This window comes from Girardinichthys multiradiatus, chromosome 19 (assembly GCF_021462225.1).
Source record: "Girardinichthys multiradiatus isolate DD_20200921_A chromosome 19, DD_fGirMul_XY1, whole genome shotgun sequence".
In the NCBI taxonomy this organism is placed as follows: domain Eukaryota; kingdom Metazoa; phylum Chordata; class Actinopteri; order Cyprinodontiformes; family Goodeidae; genus Girardinichthys; species Girardinichthys multiradiatus.
This window is the reverse complement of record NC_061811.1, coordinates 28,913,230-28,928,802: the sequence shown is the minus strand read 5'-3', so window position 1 is coordinate 28,928,802 and position 15,573 is coordinate 28,913,230. Positions and strand designations below refer to the sequence as shown.

The window sequence follows — 15,573 nt, the reverse complement described above, 5'->3', positions numbered from 1 at the left end:
TTGTTAATCAAGAAACAAGGATATGTAATCCCCTTCAATAAACTCGACCTTTTTGAACGTTATAAGGTAACAGAAGTCACTTTAGAGTGATTTTAATTTCATGCTTTAATTATTTAGAAGTACACAGGAACTGCTTTTACCTCGTCTAACAGGAACCGATCCCTTTCATGATATGCTGTCTTTATTGCTCAATATTCACTGCGTCCGGTGTGGTGAAACATTTTCGAGCTCTTTAGGACACTTTGTATTGTTATATTTCATTTAGACTTGCATTTTTGTGTTTTGTTATCTTTTTAAGAAAGCGGGACCCTATTTGCTCAACTTATCAAGACTAACATGCACCACTTTTTATGTCGTTTAATTAATATCTTGCGATTCTAGCAATATTTTACTGATTTACAGACTATAGAAATCAGTAAAATATAAAGTGTCTTGAAAATTTTGTCGTAACAGTTATTATTAATCTTTTTAAACTTATTTCATAGAATAAATCAAATTCAAACTTGGAACTTTCATATTCTGACATTTCACATTACAGTATACAGGGGTATTTGAAAGCAGCTCCGTCATCTGAAGAAGGCGGGACTTCATGTCACTACTGGATAAGCATCCAATCCAAGGATAGATCAATCCATAGCAACACCAATCAGCGATGAGGGACTGTCTGGTTGCGAAGGTAGTGGTCGTGGTTATTTGCTGTTAGAAGACGCAAAGTGTTTCCTCCAGAGCTTCTCCACGGCCAGGCTTAGTAAAATAAATTGGCTTATTTATTCGTCAAGCTCGTTGTGGGCGACTCATTTCTGTTTTTACATGATATTACCGCCAACTAGTCTCAAAGGTGAGCCTACTCTGCTCTGAACATAATAGAGACACGAAATTACAATGCCATCCCCAATGGAGGGATCTTCCAGAGAAGGTGACCTGTTTACTGTGAAACACGAGCTGAAAAATGGTAAGTAAGCTGTCAGCCTGCTGAAACTTAACTCTGTACGTTTTAATGTGGATATATATGCGCATATATTTCATGTAAACAGACGTCAGAGAAATGTTTTCAGGTTAGCTTGGAGGAGCCAACTGTCAGTGTCAGTTGGGCGTTTGAAGTAAGCGCTAACATGAACGTCGACGTTAGTCAGAAATAGCAGAAGAAGACCAACGTTGTCCCACTACTGTTTTAATAACGCTACTGAAACTCATGTAAACTGAGGTTATCTAAGGGTATTATAAACTGCAGCTAACTGCTAGCGTAACTTCCCCGTTCTCAGTCATGGTAATAACATTAGCTTAAACTGGTTGTTAAATGACAGCATGTTTTAAGGTTAAATCAGACCATCCGCCAAGATTATATTAACAACTTAGCGTAATGTTGAGGCGGTAAGCCTCAACATTACGCTAAGTTGTTATTTTTTTTAACAGTGACAGTTAATGTCTGGTTTTAGCAAACTAATGTCTCATTTTAGCATACGCAACTGCACTACTTATTTATAAACACGAAAGATGGGGTGTTTTTATATCTATTAATAATTAAGACTTTTTTGTAACTACCACTATAAGCTCTATTGTAACTACTACTTCAACTACTACTATTAATGATAAACCACTAATAATAATAAATAAAAATATTTATCTCAAACACACCGCACCTTCAGGGTAAATTATTTTAGAGACATTTTAGGATTGATAACTGCAGCTGTGGGTTCTAATGAGGGCCAGTAAATAAACAAATAATAGGTGTTGCTATTGTTATTATTATTTTTGGGTCAAACACACTGTCATCTGCAGTGTAAATTATATTAGATTAGATATTTTGTGCATGACATTTATTGACTGTCTCGCAGTTGGCGGCATAATAGATATGATGTTTGGAAGTTACAAACTGTAGTTTTTAAACAGCGTTACCCCCACGTCATGTTTTACATGAGTGGAAATATTTCTAAACAGCCGAATTTGTCTTTTTTTTAATAAAAAGAAGTTGCCTTCTTTCAGCCAGCTGACTGGAAGTTTGTAGCAACAAGTGGGAATGGGTAGTTATATTGATTTAGCCACATAGACCTTAGCAAAACATTAGAATTAACATTTGCTGCGCCATAGAATATTATCTGTATTATTTAGGGGTGCACCGATCACCAATCTTTAAAAAGCTTGACCTGCCGATTCCGATTTTTACCAATACCAATGTTTTTTTTAAATAACTTACACTGTCAGGTGTTATAAGGTCACAAAAACCCTTAAATGTTCCAATCTTATTTTATCGAAAAACCCGTGAAACAATACAAACATGAGGTAGTGCTCTCAAATATAAATAAAAAGTTTAGAGCATTGCTGTCCAAACTACTAAATTGACTAAACTAAACTTAAAAAATCACTTCCTCTAGTCTTTCACTCTTCACATTTTCAGACCTTTGCGCAGTTAGATAAGATCAGTTTCACGTGCAAGTATCAGCCGATCACCCAAAATTAAAGAAATTGGGGCCACCCCTAGTATTATCCAGTTTTGCAGTTCTGCCCTTTATAGAGTAAAGCTGGGGGTATAATCAGCTGATATTAGCTGATTTAATCATTGGACTAACTTCTCAGATAGAGAGCCTGCAGTATGCTGCGTAAACAAACTTGATGCTTGTAGCTTGCAAACTGTAGTTTTTAAACAGCTTTACCTTCTCACTCTGAATATCCATGTTGTTCGTAATCCGAAATATTTCTAAATCGCTGAATTTGTCTTTCCTAGAAGGTAGGGCAAAGCTGAGTAGCCTTCTTTTAGCATGTTGTTGCTGTGTGCAGTAACAGGTGGGGGAGGGACTGAACTGTGTTACTCTATGTTACATACAGGCAGAAGTCTTCAAAGGATTTAAAGATGTAGAAAACGTAGACAATTTTGAATCTACAGTAACCCTTTAAACTTTGACATAGCCTGATTCCAGGAACCAGCTTACTGTCACTTTCATAGGAGATTCAGTGTGAGACAGGAGCTACAGTCCCAAACGTTTGCAGCTTAAAGTTCCTTCCTTACAATAACAGCTGTCACAGATGAATTACATGTAATGTTGACATGTATCAGTAATGGTTGTGTAGAGTATTGCCATTTAGTGCAGAAGGCTGCTGCCTGAAGTTTCACACTTGAGTTGCAGCTGTTTTATAATGACAGTGTTTCTGTTCAAGCTGCAACATGACTGTGCTCCACTCCAGTTCACTACCCTGCCTTAAGTATGCAGTGTATCAAGTTGTCAGTGATTCCTGTTTTGATGTGTTTCACTTGACTGTAAAGCTAAGCCACAATGAGCACAAATTAAAATGGAAGTGTACACCCAACTGTGGTTTCAATGAGAGTTTACACAATTTATGGACGAATATTATATTTTTTTTAAATGAGAAGCCATAAGTGGAAACTTGTTTGTTATCATTTTTTTCTGGTTGATCTTTTAGAAAACCAGCCAAATGTTTCTTTGTAAGAACCTTCTCCTGTAAATTAAAGAGGTTCCCCTTGTCTCGCAGCAAAGCATCATCTGGTTGGACATCTCTGTTGGTCTATTAATAACCACTAAAATCAAAGTTGGTCTTGGCAGGGCGAGCTTGACAAGGAGGTTATGCAACCAGAGTCCCTGACCTCCAATTTGAAGGATATTGTTGTTTTCAAATGAGTTATGATGCATTTTAATGTTATGAGTTGCATTTTATTGTGTCTGAAAAGAAATGAAAAATGTCAGTGGAAGAGATCAGATCAGCTAAATTATTTGCTCAATCGCATATTTTCAGACTGTGAGACAGGAGGAAAGTGTTCACTACAATGGACATGCATATCTAAACGCGTGCCATGCTCAGTCATCTGTACTGGGAGAGAGTGGAGGAAGATGAAGCAACTGGCGGTGGTTGCTGAATTCACCGAAGCTCTTTGATGGGAGTTAATGACCTTTCGCCAGCTAATCCAGCACGTTTGCCTGTATTTGCATGCAAGACAGTCTTTTGCTTGAGGATATTTGGTACACAGTTCAGACGAGATATCACCACTTGAATCAAGATCTTTTTAAGGAGGTTGAAGTTTTTTGGGCTTGTGTTGTCTTTAGTTACTTTTACCGCAGTGTCATGGTTAGTGTATTTCTTCAGTTTTATAGCACACATCAGTGGTCCTCTTAGCTGCACTGGCAGCAGCGTTTTCTCAGCAACATTGTCAGGAATTAGTTTGCAGCGAATCTTGAATATACACCCCTAAAATGTTTCACATTTTGTCACAAGCTTCAAATATATTTCATTTGGATTTTAGGTGATAGACCAACAAACAAATTGTGCACAATTGTCAAGTGGTGAAAGTATCGATGTTTTTTTACAAAAATGAAACTCTGAAAAGACGTGCATTTGTATTTAGCCCTCCCGAGTCAATACGTTTTGCTACAACTACAAATTTAATTGTTTTAGGATGTTATTTATCTCTGCCATTTGTGCACCAATCCTTTGCAAAATAGCTCAAACTCAGCCAGGTTAAAAGGAGAGATGTCTATGAACATCAGTTTTTAAATCTTGCCACAGATTGTCAGTTGAACTTTGACTGGGCCATTCCAGCACAGCAATGTGCTTTGATGTAAACTTTTTCATTGTAGCTGTGGCTGTATGTTTAGGATCACTGTCCGTCTTCCAGTCAACTCTGACCAGCTTTCCTGTTTGTGATGAAGAATAGCATCCACACAGCATGATACTGACATTATTTTTTGCAGTGGGGATGATTTGTTTAGTGTGATGTACAGTATTTTGCATGTAGGCCATAAAGTTTAATAAAAGTGTTGGAGCACCTTCTTCTATGTGTTTGCTGTGTCCTCTACATGGCGCGTAGCAAAGCGCCAGTTAAACATATTTTTGGTTTCCGTTCAAAGATGACTTTCTTCCTACATCTCTTCCATTTATTTCTGTGTGACTAAGGGTTGTCCTGCCAAAAGATTATCCCACCTGAGTTTTGGATGTCTGCATCTCCTGAGACAATTTTGGTTGGATTCAAAGTGCGTTGATAGGTTTGCACCTAGCTTGGAACATTGTTTTATAACCTAGCGCTGCTTCTTCACAAATGTATCCCTGACCTGTCTCCTGTGTTCCTTGGTCTTACCGACGCTGCTTGTTCACCTATGTCCTCGAACAAACCTCAGACCTTTACAGAACAGCTGTATTTATTTTGAGATGAAGTCACACAGGGGGACTCTGTTGACTAATTAAGTGACCTCTGAAGGGGCTGAATAATAAATGCACACCATTTATTCTACATTCTTTTTTGTAAGACAAAAAAACCCATTTATTAGTTTTTTTTTTCCATTTCTCAAATATGCACAAAATATACATTGCTTAGGCTCTAAAAATACTGAAGTTTGTGGTTGCAGCGTCACAAAATGTGAAAACGTTCAAGGGGTATGAATACTTCTGTAAGGCAATTCATATCAACAATACGCCAGATTTTCCCTATCTCTGTAACAACCTTGTTTATGAAGCAACATTTTAAAAGTAGATTCTTAATGCTTGGATTAATTTACAGACTTGCTTTCAGACACAGTTTTTATCACTTAGCCTGCTCAAAAGCCAGTTGATGTACCAGACATGAGGGAGTGTTAAGTTAATGCATACAAATATTTAATAATTAATTTCAACAGAAAATATGTATCATATGCATGTTTTGATTGAACATGTAGATGTAATGAATGTTGACCATGTGCTGCAGGTACCTGAACAGATAGTAGTTTTGAATCCAACAGAAAATGAAGGCATTCCCTATTTTCCTTAAAAAATAACTCTCCATAACCTTTACAAAACTGAAACAATGGCATCAAAGAGCATGTGAGTTTGTAGTTTTGACGCATTAATTAAACAGGAAAAAAACTATCACTAATTGTTTATATTATGTGATTGATCCACGCATAAGAAAGCTATTCGGGTGTAAAATAGCTTCTCTCATCTGCTTCATTCATTGTTTCAGTCTATCTAGCAGAAGAATTAGCAGAGGAAAAACTGCATAAGAACATTATTATTCTTTCATCTGAAACACTGAAATCATTTTTTTCTTTCATTGTCATTGAGAAACATTGCTTATGAAATGCTGTTTTTGTTTAAGAATGGATCTGTATGTTTATGAATATGTTTGTTTGGGGATATGTACATGTTATGTTTGCAAGTTTTATTTACCATGGCTATGTGCTTTGTGCATTTTAGGAATTATTTATACAATCTTCTCTATAGATGCTGAAAGACATTTTCCTTCCCTTTTTGTGTCATTTCTTTTGTCTTTCTTTCCTTCCATTTGTTCTATCTACCCTTTTTCTGTGTTTCCTGATTTGTTGCCTTTCTTCTGTTCCTTCTTTCTAGTGTCTCTTATTCCTTCCTCCCTTGTGGCCTACTCTGTCCGTTCCTTGTCTCTCTTTCCTTTTATATTTCCTTGTGTCCTTCCTCATGTTTTTCTATTACCTTCTATATTTAATTGTGTATTTTCATCCTATCCCATATACCTTTTTGTATCCCCCTCCCGTCCTTCCTTTTTTGTTTCCTCTTTATGACCTTCCTTGCTTTTTCCTTATTCCATTACTTATTTTCCCTTTGTTTCTCCTTTACTTCACTATGTCCTTCCACCCTTGTGTCCTACCTTGCTCACTTATAGTGAAGAGCCCATATTTAGTTACTGCTGGCAAGAAACATCAGCCAGTAAATTTTAGTATTTTAGATTTAAACATGAACACAAAGAACTTGAAAGTTGAGTCTGGAAACATCAGTAATTTTTACATGAAGAATGTGTGGGAACCTTGATTACTGCCTTTGGTTGACATTAAATTCTATCCTTTCAAATAAAATAATTTCATTTTCTAAACCTATATTACTCTGATTTTCTCCTTTCACTCCAGCCAACTTGACCGGCCATATTGAGAGGGTGGGGATCGAAAACTTTGAGCTGTTAAAGGTGCTGGGCACAGGAGGTGAGTAGCATTGCCTCAACGTTAAGCCCTTTCTCACACAGAGATCGTATCAAATGCAGCAGTGGAAACTCCCCTCTTATGTAGATGTTTTTTTTGCATTCACACTGAATAAATGAAGCCTGTGTTGAGCTTTTTGATTGATTCATTTAAAAATGTTATTGGTACAGAATCAACGAAAACAAAAGGATCTGTTTCTATGGTTTCATGTTCAGGGGTCCTGGCTCCAACTTTTTATATCAATGTTGATTTTGCTCTTTTAAACAAGGTGAGAAGAAGGCTTAGCAGTACCACCTTGAACAGCGTGTGTGAGAAGGGCGTCTCCCTGCTGAGCATAAAACACAAGCAGAAAATATATAACATATCAGTCCTGCCGATTGTATGTTTTCCTAAGAATAGACATGTCATACTAGTCATTTCCTTTTAAGCCTCTGCCCTGAACTTTGCCCTCTGTGTTTGTTTTGACCATCAGCATATGGGAAGGTGTTCTTGGTGAGGAAAGTGAGTGGCCATGATGCTGGGAAGCTGTACGCCATGAAGGTGTTGAAGAAGGCGACTATTGTACAGAAAGCAAAGACCGCTGAACACACACGGACAGAGCGGCAGGTGCTGGAGCACATCCGCCAGTCTCCGTTCCTTATCACGCTTCACTATGCCTTCCAGACCGACACCAAGCTGCACCTAATTCTTGGTTAGGACATGTGAGAGTAAACTGTCTGTGAAGTTCTGTTTATTTTCTGTTTGGTCTCAAGAAAACGATATACACTGTCTTTTATTATAGATTATGTAAATGGGGGGGAACTTTTCACACACTTGGTGCAGAGGGTGCGGTTTAAGGAGCAAGAAGTAGCACTGTACAGCGGAGAAATTGTCTTGGCACTAGAACATCTCCATAAGGTATCTTGTAGTTTTAATCTAAAGAGAGTTATCATGCTGTAGTGCTTACATGTCATCTGTTTAACCTATGCTTTATTGCCTTGTTGCAGCTTGGAATTGTCTATCGGGACCTAAAACTCGAGAATATTCTACTGGATTCAAATGGTCATATAGTTCTTACAGATTTTGGCCTAAGTAAAGAATTTGATCAGGTATGGTTTGTCTTTAACTGCTTAGTAACCTGACGGAAGCCTCATTTCATATTTATAGCAGAAACTGAATCTTGGCTTCTCTTCCTGTTGGGGTTTAGTAAATAATACTTCACCCTCCACGCATTTTAGCGTCCCTCCTCTTGATGCTTTCAGTACAGCCGCCTTTTTGCCCACAAGACAGCAGCTATAACATGCCTCAAAGGGTTTGAACATACACAGGATTTCTAATGGATTTAGATCTGGGGAATAGAATCAGAGAAGGCTGATTTTGTGTTTGGTAAACCATATCTGTTTTGATGCGACCATATGCTTTGAATTGTTATCCTGCTGAAAGACCCAAATACCACCCATTTTCATTTTTCTGGAGGAACCCAACGGATTTTAAGTCCAGTTATTTCTGAGAATGCACCATAAGAAGGTTCCCATGTTCTTTGAAGGAGAAACAGACCCATAGCATCACAGGTTCTTTAAAAGAGCCAAAAGGTCATTTTCCACATATTTATCTTTCACTTTATGCCAGATCCTCCTGGAACGATTGAATTCAGCATCATCTGACCAAAGCACATTGACTCCTAAGTCTCCACATCCTAAGTTCTGAAAATCAACATGCATCTGCCTAACTTGAATGGCATATTCTCTTGTTCCCATTTTGAAGAGCAGTTAAGAGAAATTGGCCTCCATGTCTTTGATTACTAATTAAAGCTAATAGACATTTTTTTATGTGAAATGTTAGAGCATACTTTTAAATAAATGCCTCAGTGATATTTATTATTACCAAAAAAGTGCCACTTTTTTTTTCTTAAACCCATGTTCCCTCCTTAGATTTACTACTCTTTAAACGCTTTGTGGTAAATCAACATAAAACTGCTCCTAACTAAGCATACATCATTTCATGAATGTCTTAAACAGTTTTGGACTTCTAAGGAACAGTTAATTGCTATCAGAATTTTATTCATGCCAGCTTAATTGTTTTAATTATATAGATTTTCTATTTTTTATTTCCATAAAACCCTAAAAGTTAATTTAAATAAAATAAATAGACTTAGTTTGATCAGGAGTTACTATTCATCTATGAATGTTCTTTTTCTGCAACTTTATGGAAAATAATTCACTTTCTGAGGGTGTTTTTTGTTCCACGAGTTAAAATTGTAAGATTTAAATTTAAAGGGTTAAAACTGTGAAAGTGTCTGAAGTCATTTACGACATTTAGGGGAAAAAAAGCTGTAAAAATATGGATGTCTAATGACAAAAAAACACACCTTCAGCCTACAATGGGAAAACAGTTGAATCTAATGCAATACATTAATAACGTCGAATGGGAAATACTCTTCAGCAAAATAAAATGCAAACATTATTGCATAAATGGTTCTATACTCTAATGGCGGTGAGACAAAATTTTGGCTTTCATTACAAGTCTGTGGTGTGGGAGTATCTGACAATACACAAAACATTAAATCAGTTTTGTGGCCAACCTTTGACCTATCTAAGACTCTTATCATCTCTTAAGCCCCATCCTTCAACTCTTGATTTTTTTTTGTACTCGTACTCGTACTCGTCGTCTTCCGCTTATGCGGGACTGGGTGGCGGGGGCAGCAGAGACGCCCAGACGTCCCTCTCTCCAGACACCTCCTCTAGTTCCTCCAAGGGGAGCCCAAGGCGTTCCCAGGCCAGCCGAGAGACATAGTCTCTCCAGCGTGTCCAGGGCCGTCCCCTGGGCCTCCTCCCAGTGGGATGTGCCTGGAACACCTCCCGAGGAAGGCGTCCAGGAGGCATCCGGTATAGATGCCCGAGCCACCTCAACTGGCTCCTCTTGATGTGGAGGAGCAGCGGCTCTACTCCGAGCCCCTCCCGGATGGCCGAGCTCCTCACCCTATCTCTAAGGGAGTGCCCGGCCACCCTACGGAGGAAGCTCGTTTCAGCCGCTTGTATCCGGGATCTCGTTCTTTCGGTCATGACCCAAAGTTCATGGCCATAGCTGAGGGTAGGAACGTAGACCGACCAGTAAATTGAGAGCTTCGCTTTTCGGCTCAGCTCTCTCTTCACCACAACAGACCGGCACAGCGCCCCCATTACTGTGGCAGCCGCACCGATCCGTCTGTCGATCTCCCGCTCCATTCTTCCCTCACTCGTGAACAAGACCCCGAGATATTTAAACTCCTCCACTTGAGGCAGGAACTCCCCTCCAACCTGAAGAGGACAAGCCACCCTTTTCCGGTCGAGAACCATGGCCTCGGACTTGGAGGAGCTGATCCTCATCCCAGCCGCTTCACACTCGGCTGCGAACCGCCACAGCGCATGCTGTAGGTCTTGGCTAGAGGGGGCCAGCAGGACCACGTCATCTGCAAAAAGAAGAGACGAAATCCACTGGTCCCCAAACCAGCCCCCCTCCGGCCCTTGGCTGCGCCTAGAAATCCTGTCCATAAAAGTTATGAACAGGACCGGTGACAAAGGGCAGCCCTGCCGGAGTCCAACATGCACCTGGAACAGGTCCGACTTAGTGCCGGCAATGCGGACCAAACTCCTGCTCCGCTCGTACAGGGACCGGATGGCCCCTAATAAAGGGGCCCCGATTCCATACTCCTGGATTTTGTTTTGTAAATTGTTTTTTGTAAATTTTGTTAAATAAGTAATGAAAACATTGCATAATTTATATGCATTTAAAGGATTAAAATACTGAAAATGATTAATTGTTTGGTAGTTTTGAGTCTGAAGAAATGTATTGAAAAAAAGCAGAAAACAAATGTATTTATGATGATTTATTTGCTGTTTTTTTAGTGCGTGTACTTTGTAAAAGATTTAAAAAATTTTGCTAAAAAGATTTTTTGTAAAAGTTTATGCCACAGGCTGTTAAATTGCCAATATTAAGCCTAAAATTAAAATGTAATTAATCCCCAATGGAGACATAAGGGTTAATGAATAAAGGTACTCAAATTAAAAGTTGAAATTTCTTTGTTAGTTTTTTTCAGTGTGAAATGATGCTAATGCAATAAAATATGAACTTGTTCTGAGGCACTTCACACATCTTTACCAGGAGTGCCAACAATTGAGCAGATTGCTGTAAAACCTTAGTATATCTTTGTCCATTTATAATAAGGATAGAAAAGGATAGAATTGTAATAATATTTTTAGTAAGCAGTTATGGCTTCACTTGAACACATTTATTTGAAATTCTCTACTAGTGAAATGAGTGATTTTATTTTTTATGTGCAAGCTTCTAAACTCATGTCAGCTGGACACCTCTGTGGGGTAAATTAATTGACTTCTGTTCACCATTGGAATTTAGTAACATTTCATGAAATGCCTGATGACACTTCTGATGGTGATGTTGCTAGGCACTTGTCATTCAAATGTGTCAAAAAGCCTCTTCAGTTCTAAAAGTAGAACTAAAGACGCCTGCGTGGCTGAGGTTCTCCACAGACAACGCATCAGAAACATCTGTGTGAAGTGTCACATTGATTTTTTTTTTTTTTTTAAGGGGAGGGGATGGAAAGAAATCAGTAAACCTCTATACGACTATAGTGGTTGATGCTTTAATATAGATGTTTGAGATTTACTGCTTGCTTCTTTTGATGGAATGGCCTGTTTTTTTCACAGGTTGAGAGGGCTTTCTCTGTCTGCGGCACTATTGAATACATGGCTCCAGAAATAGTTGAAGGGGGAGATTCTGGACATGACAAGGTGTCATTTTAGTTTTAATGGTTTAAATGAAATATGTATGCTTTCATTCCAGTGAATTTCCTTTTTACCTAAAGCTTTGGGTTTGGCCTTTCATGCATTCCAGGCAGTAGACTGGTGGAGCCTTGGTGTATTGATGTATGAGCTCCTGACCGGGGGATCGCCCTTTACTGTTGATGGAGATGAAAATTCCCACTCAGACATTGCAAAGTATGGGTTCATCATCTTGTGGAGCATCAGATTTGTTATCCACACTCTGCGTTGCTGACAATATCTATCTTGGACATTACAGGAGGATTTGCAAAAAGGACCCTCCTTTCCCCAAAGACATGGGACCACTGGCCAAGGACCTAATCCAACGACTCCTTGTCAAAGATCCAAAGAAGAGATTAGGGTCTGGTCCGAATGGAGCAGAGAATGTGAAGAAACACCCGTTTTATCAGGTAGAGATTGTTATATGCTTTTAGTAACTATTTAAGTTGCATTGCAAAAGTAATCACACATCTTGAACTTTTTCCTCTTTTTTTGCATTTCAACCAAAGACTTTTGTGTATTTTATTGAGACTGTGTTTGTTTGATCAACAATTTTGATAATTATGAAGAGGAAGGAAAAGGGTCACATGGTTACATGATTTTTACCAATACAAATCTGATAAGTGTGCTGTGTTCTGCTCTCTTTAATGTGATAGCCTCAAAAATACAACAGCGTCAGAAGTCACCTAATTAATAGAGTTCACCTGTGTGTAATTTCATCTCAGTATAAATACAGCTAAAAGCCTTAGAGGCTTGTTAGAGAACAATGTTGACCAAACAGCATTATGAAGACCAAGGAACACAGTAGACGGGTCAGGGCAAAGAATCACACAAGAGGCACCTGCAACTCTGGAGTAGCTGCAGTGATTCTCAGCTCAATTTAGGGAATCTGGTCTTTATGGAAGAGTGGCAACAAGAATGCTATTGATAAAAGAATGTCGGAAGAAGTCCAGTTTAAAGGATCGAGGTGCCTTGGTCAGATGAGACCAAAATTTGCCTTTTTAACCTGTTTAGCCCTGAGGGGGTTTAGAGCAATTTCTGCTTAAAATTACTTGACTTAAATAAATCAAGTACTTAGCTCCACAGTAATAAGGTTTACATGCAAACTTTTGGTACCTGTGTAACGGTAAGACATAAAAGAATATTTTTTTAAGTGGAGCCTTTGTTGTAACTGTTACTATTCAGTTGCAATTAAACAAAGCAGAAAATCAAATATTTTGAGCCTTGCCAAAAGTTTTTCTATAAATAAACTTTGCAAAACACCACGGAAATCCATTGGAAATCCTAGGAGAACCCACAGGTTGTATTCATCAACATCTTGACTATAACTGCAGCAAATGTGGATGGATTCAGTCGAAGCATATTTGTTCCACCAAGGTTTTAGTGGGCAATGTGCCAAGCGGAGCGCCAGGCAGAGCTGGGATTTTGGCTCAATTTAACCAAATGTGCCAAAACTGTGCCAAATGTGTTTTTCATCTCCTAAAAGGAAATCTGGTCAAATAAGCATTATGAATTGGTGTTATTGATTATGGTCCGGATGGTGCTTGCACTAAAAAAACAGCTTCAACAGGGTCAGCGGTGGTGTCAAGTCTAGGTCCTGGAAGATGCCTCAGGGTAAATGTAGGAGCTTGTGCCTCAATGTCAGGCTCATCTGGAGAGTGCTACTTGTCCTCGTTGTCATCACCAGGTCTAGAGGTAGAATATAACCAGTTGAATCAATCACAAATAAAAATGCCGGACGCTCCACACAACAGTAGTTGCACACGTAAAAAACGGTAAAGCATTGTTGAAATAACTGAAATAATGTAAAGTTGCTGGAAATAAAAAGTAACACTATAACTTACTAGTGAATCGGGTCCGAAGAAGAAGTTTCTCATCTTCATCCACTTCAAAATCCACACTGCTGTCCGAAGAATCTTCCACTTCAAGGTCTCTGCAATGCAAAATTGTTTCCAAGGCTTCGTTTTACTGTTCTGCAACATTATAATGTTCAAATTCATGGGAAAACATGAAACAACAAGCAAGCTATGTGTGTAGCAGTGCCTAAAACAAGCTGTGTGTAACGCGAACGTTATTACCAGAGTTATAACCTGGGTTACGCACGGGAATTATGTGACTGGAAAACATCATACGAAAACGTACAATACGTCCCCGCAAAGGTGGGATTCCCTACTTTCCATTGGACCAAAAGAGACGGGTTTGGAAAAAAGCATATGTGTTTCCTGTAGCATTTTACGCTTAGACTCAGATATGCCGGAAGTACCCCTAAGCATCATCTTGTGTGTTTTAAATTGCCGTAAAACCAAAAGTATTTGTGAAAACCTAATTTCGCAAATGGCTTTGTAAACATTAAAGTCTCCTCTTGTGAGGGATTTAGGAAGAAAAAAAAATCTGCCGGTGTTTGACCAACTTTTAGATCCGGTAATAAATGGGCATCCCTCTGCTCAACTCGCCACCAATCCAAGAAGAAACCCTGTTAGGGGATGAAAAGATTTGTTTACAGATTTTCATAAAAAGAAAGTTGATAATGATGTATCGTTTACTTTTCCGCTTCAAAATACTGCAGTAATTTGTATTGGTTTGCCAAGAAAACCCTCAAGAATACATTAAAGCTTGTGGTTGAAACATGAAAAATATTTGCAAATTTAAAGGGCCATGAATACTTTTGCAAGGTACTGTATTATGATAAGGTTAGCAAAAGAATAATTATATTGTTTCCTTTTAAAATTCACTGTAGAAAATTAACTGGGAGGACTTGGCTGCAAAAAAGGTACCTGCACCGTTCAAGCCAGTGATTCGGAATGAGCTCGATGTCAGTAACTTTGCAGAAGAGTTCACAGAAATGGACCCCACTTACTCCCCTGCAGCGCTGCCTCAGAACTGTGACCGCATTTTCCAGGTGGGTGAACAGGATGGGATGCAGACAACCAGGCAGCGTGTTTTTAGGACTCTTGTTTCTGCTCTTTCCTTAAATAGATATTCCTTTGAGTTGTTGCACAGGAAAACATTTCATTTTGCATGCTCTGTGCCCCTGTTTGTCTGGGCTGTGGCTGCAGGCGTTGTAAAATGTTGATACGGATGAAAAACAAATTGCATTATACTATACCCACGTTTTGTGTGACTATATTTGACGTACTTCACAGCAATTGAAATAATCATTTCAAGCTTTGAATGTCCTCAAAAGGTTGCTGTAAGTCAACATGAGTCTGTCTGTGTGCATTGGTATTCAAATTGACTAAAGAGTCTTTTATTGAAGTAATTGCTGCCATATGCAGCTCTCACTGAAGTAACAGATGTGAATGACTATTTTTGATGTAGCTTTGAACCATAATATGGCCCACAACTCCATGCCAGCTGATAGCTGTCTGATGTATTGCATGAAATTTCAACTCTGATTGCCTTCTGGATCCTTGAGCTTGCTAGATCAATAGATCCATTAACGGGCTTCTCTCATGAAATAAAAGGTTACACTTTGAGAGCATCACCACGTCTATCTCGGTTACGCCTTCAGTCTTTGATTGCCAACTTCATCTTGGCTTTTTCCCCCTCTCAGCTGCCGTTCACACACTCCGAAATCTTGCGGTCTTTATAATTTGCAAGCCTAGCAATCTCTGAGATAACGACAGCAATCCCAGTTTAAACTGTGCACTTGCTCCCCCGTGGTGCCTCACAAAACAAAATTAAAATTGCATTAAAGCCAAGATGTAATTTCATGGCAGAGCAATCAAATATTCAAGCCCGGCAATTTAGGGCATCTCATTCATTCAGCATCCATCCTTCCGTCCATCCATTGCTGTCATTGCATACCACACAGCTGTGTGTGTGTTGGTAGAAAAAAAGGGAGGGAGATT

General features: G+C 38.9%; 1 protein-coding gene across 1 annotated transcript in view; it reads left to right on the top strand.

Moving 5' to 3' along the window:
* The first annotated feature begins 656 nt into the window (after nt 1-656).
* rps6ka5 (ribosomal protein S6 kinase, polypeptide 5) overlaps nt 657-15,573 on the top strand; it is a 31,569-nt gene continuing 16,652 nt past the window's right edge. The window contains exons 1-9 of the mRNA XM_047345492.1: nt 657-952; nt 6,858-6,929; nt 7,399-7,617; nt 7,708-7,823; nt 7,913-8,014; nt 11,609-11,692; nt 11,796-11,899; nt 11,982-12,132; nt 14,460-14,621. Coding sequence (XP_047201448.1) covers nt 883-952; nt 6,858-6,929; nt 7,399-7,617; nt 7,708-7,823; nt 7,913-8,014; nt 11,609-11,692; nt 11,796-11,899; nt 11,982-12,132; nt 14,460-14,621 — 1,080 coding nt within the window. The 5' untranslated portion in view covers nt 657-882. The remainder of the gene's footprint in view (nt 953-6,857; nt 6,930-7,398; nt 7,618-7,707; nt 7,824-7,912; nt 8,015-11,608; nt 11,693-11,795; nt 11,900-11,981; nt 12,133-14,459; nt 14,622-15,573) is intronic.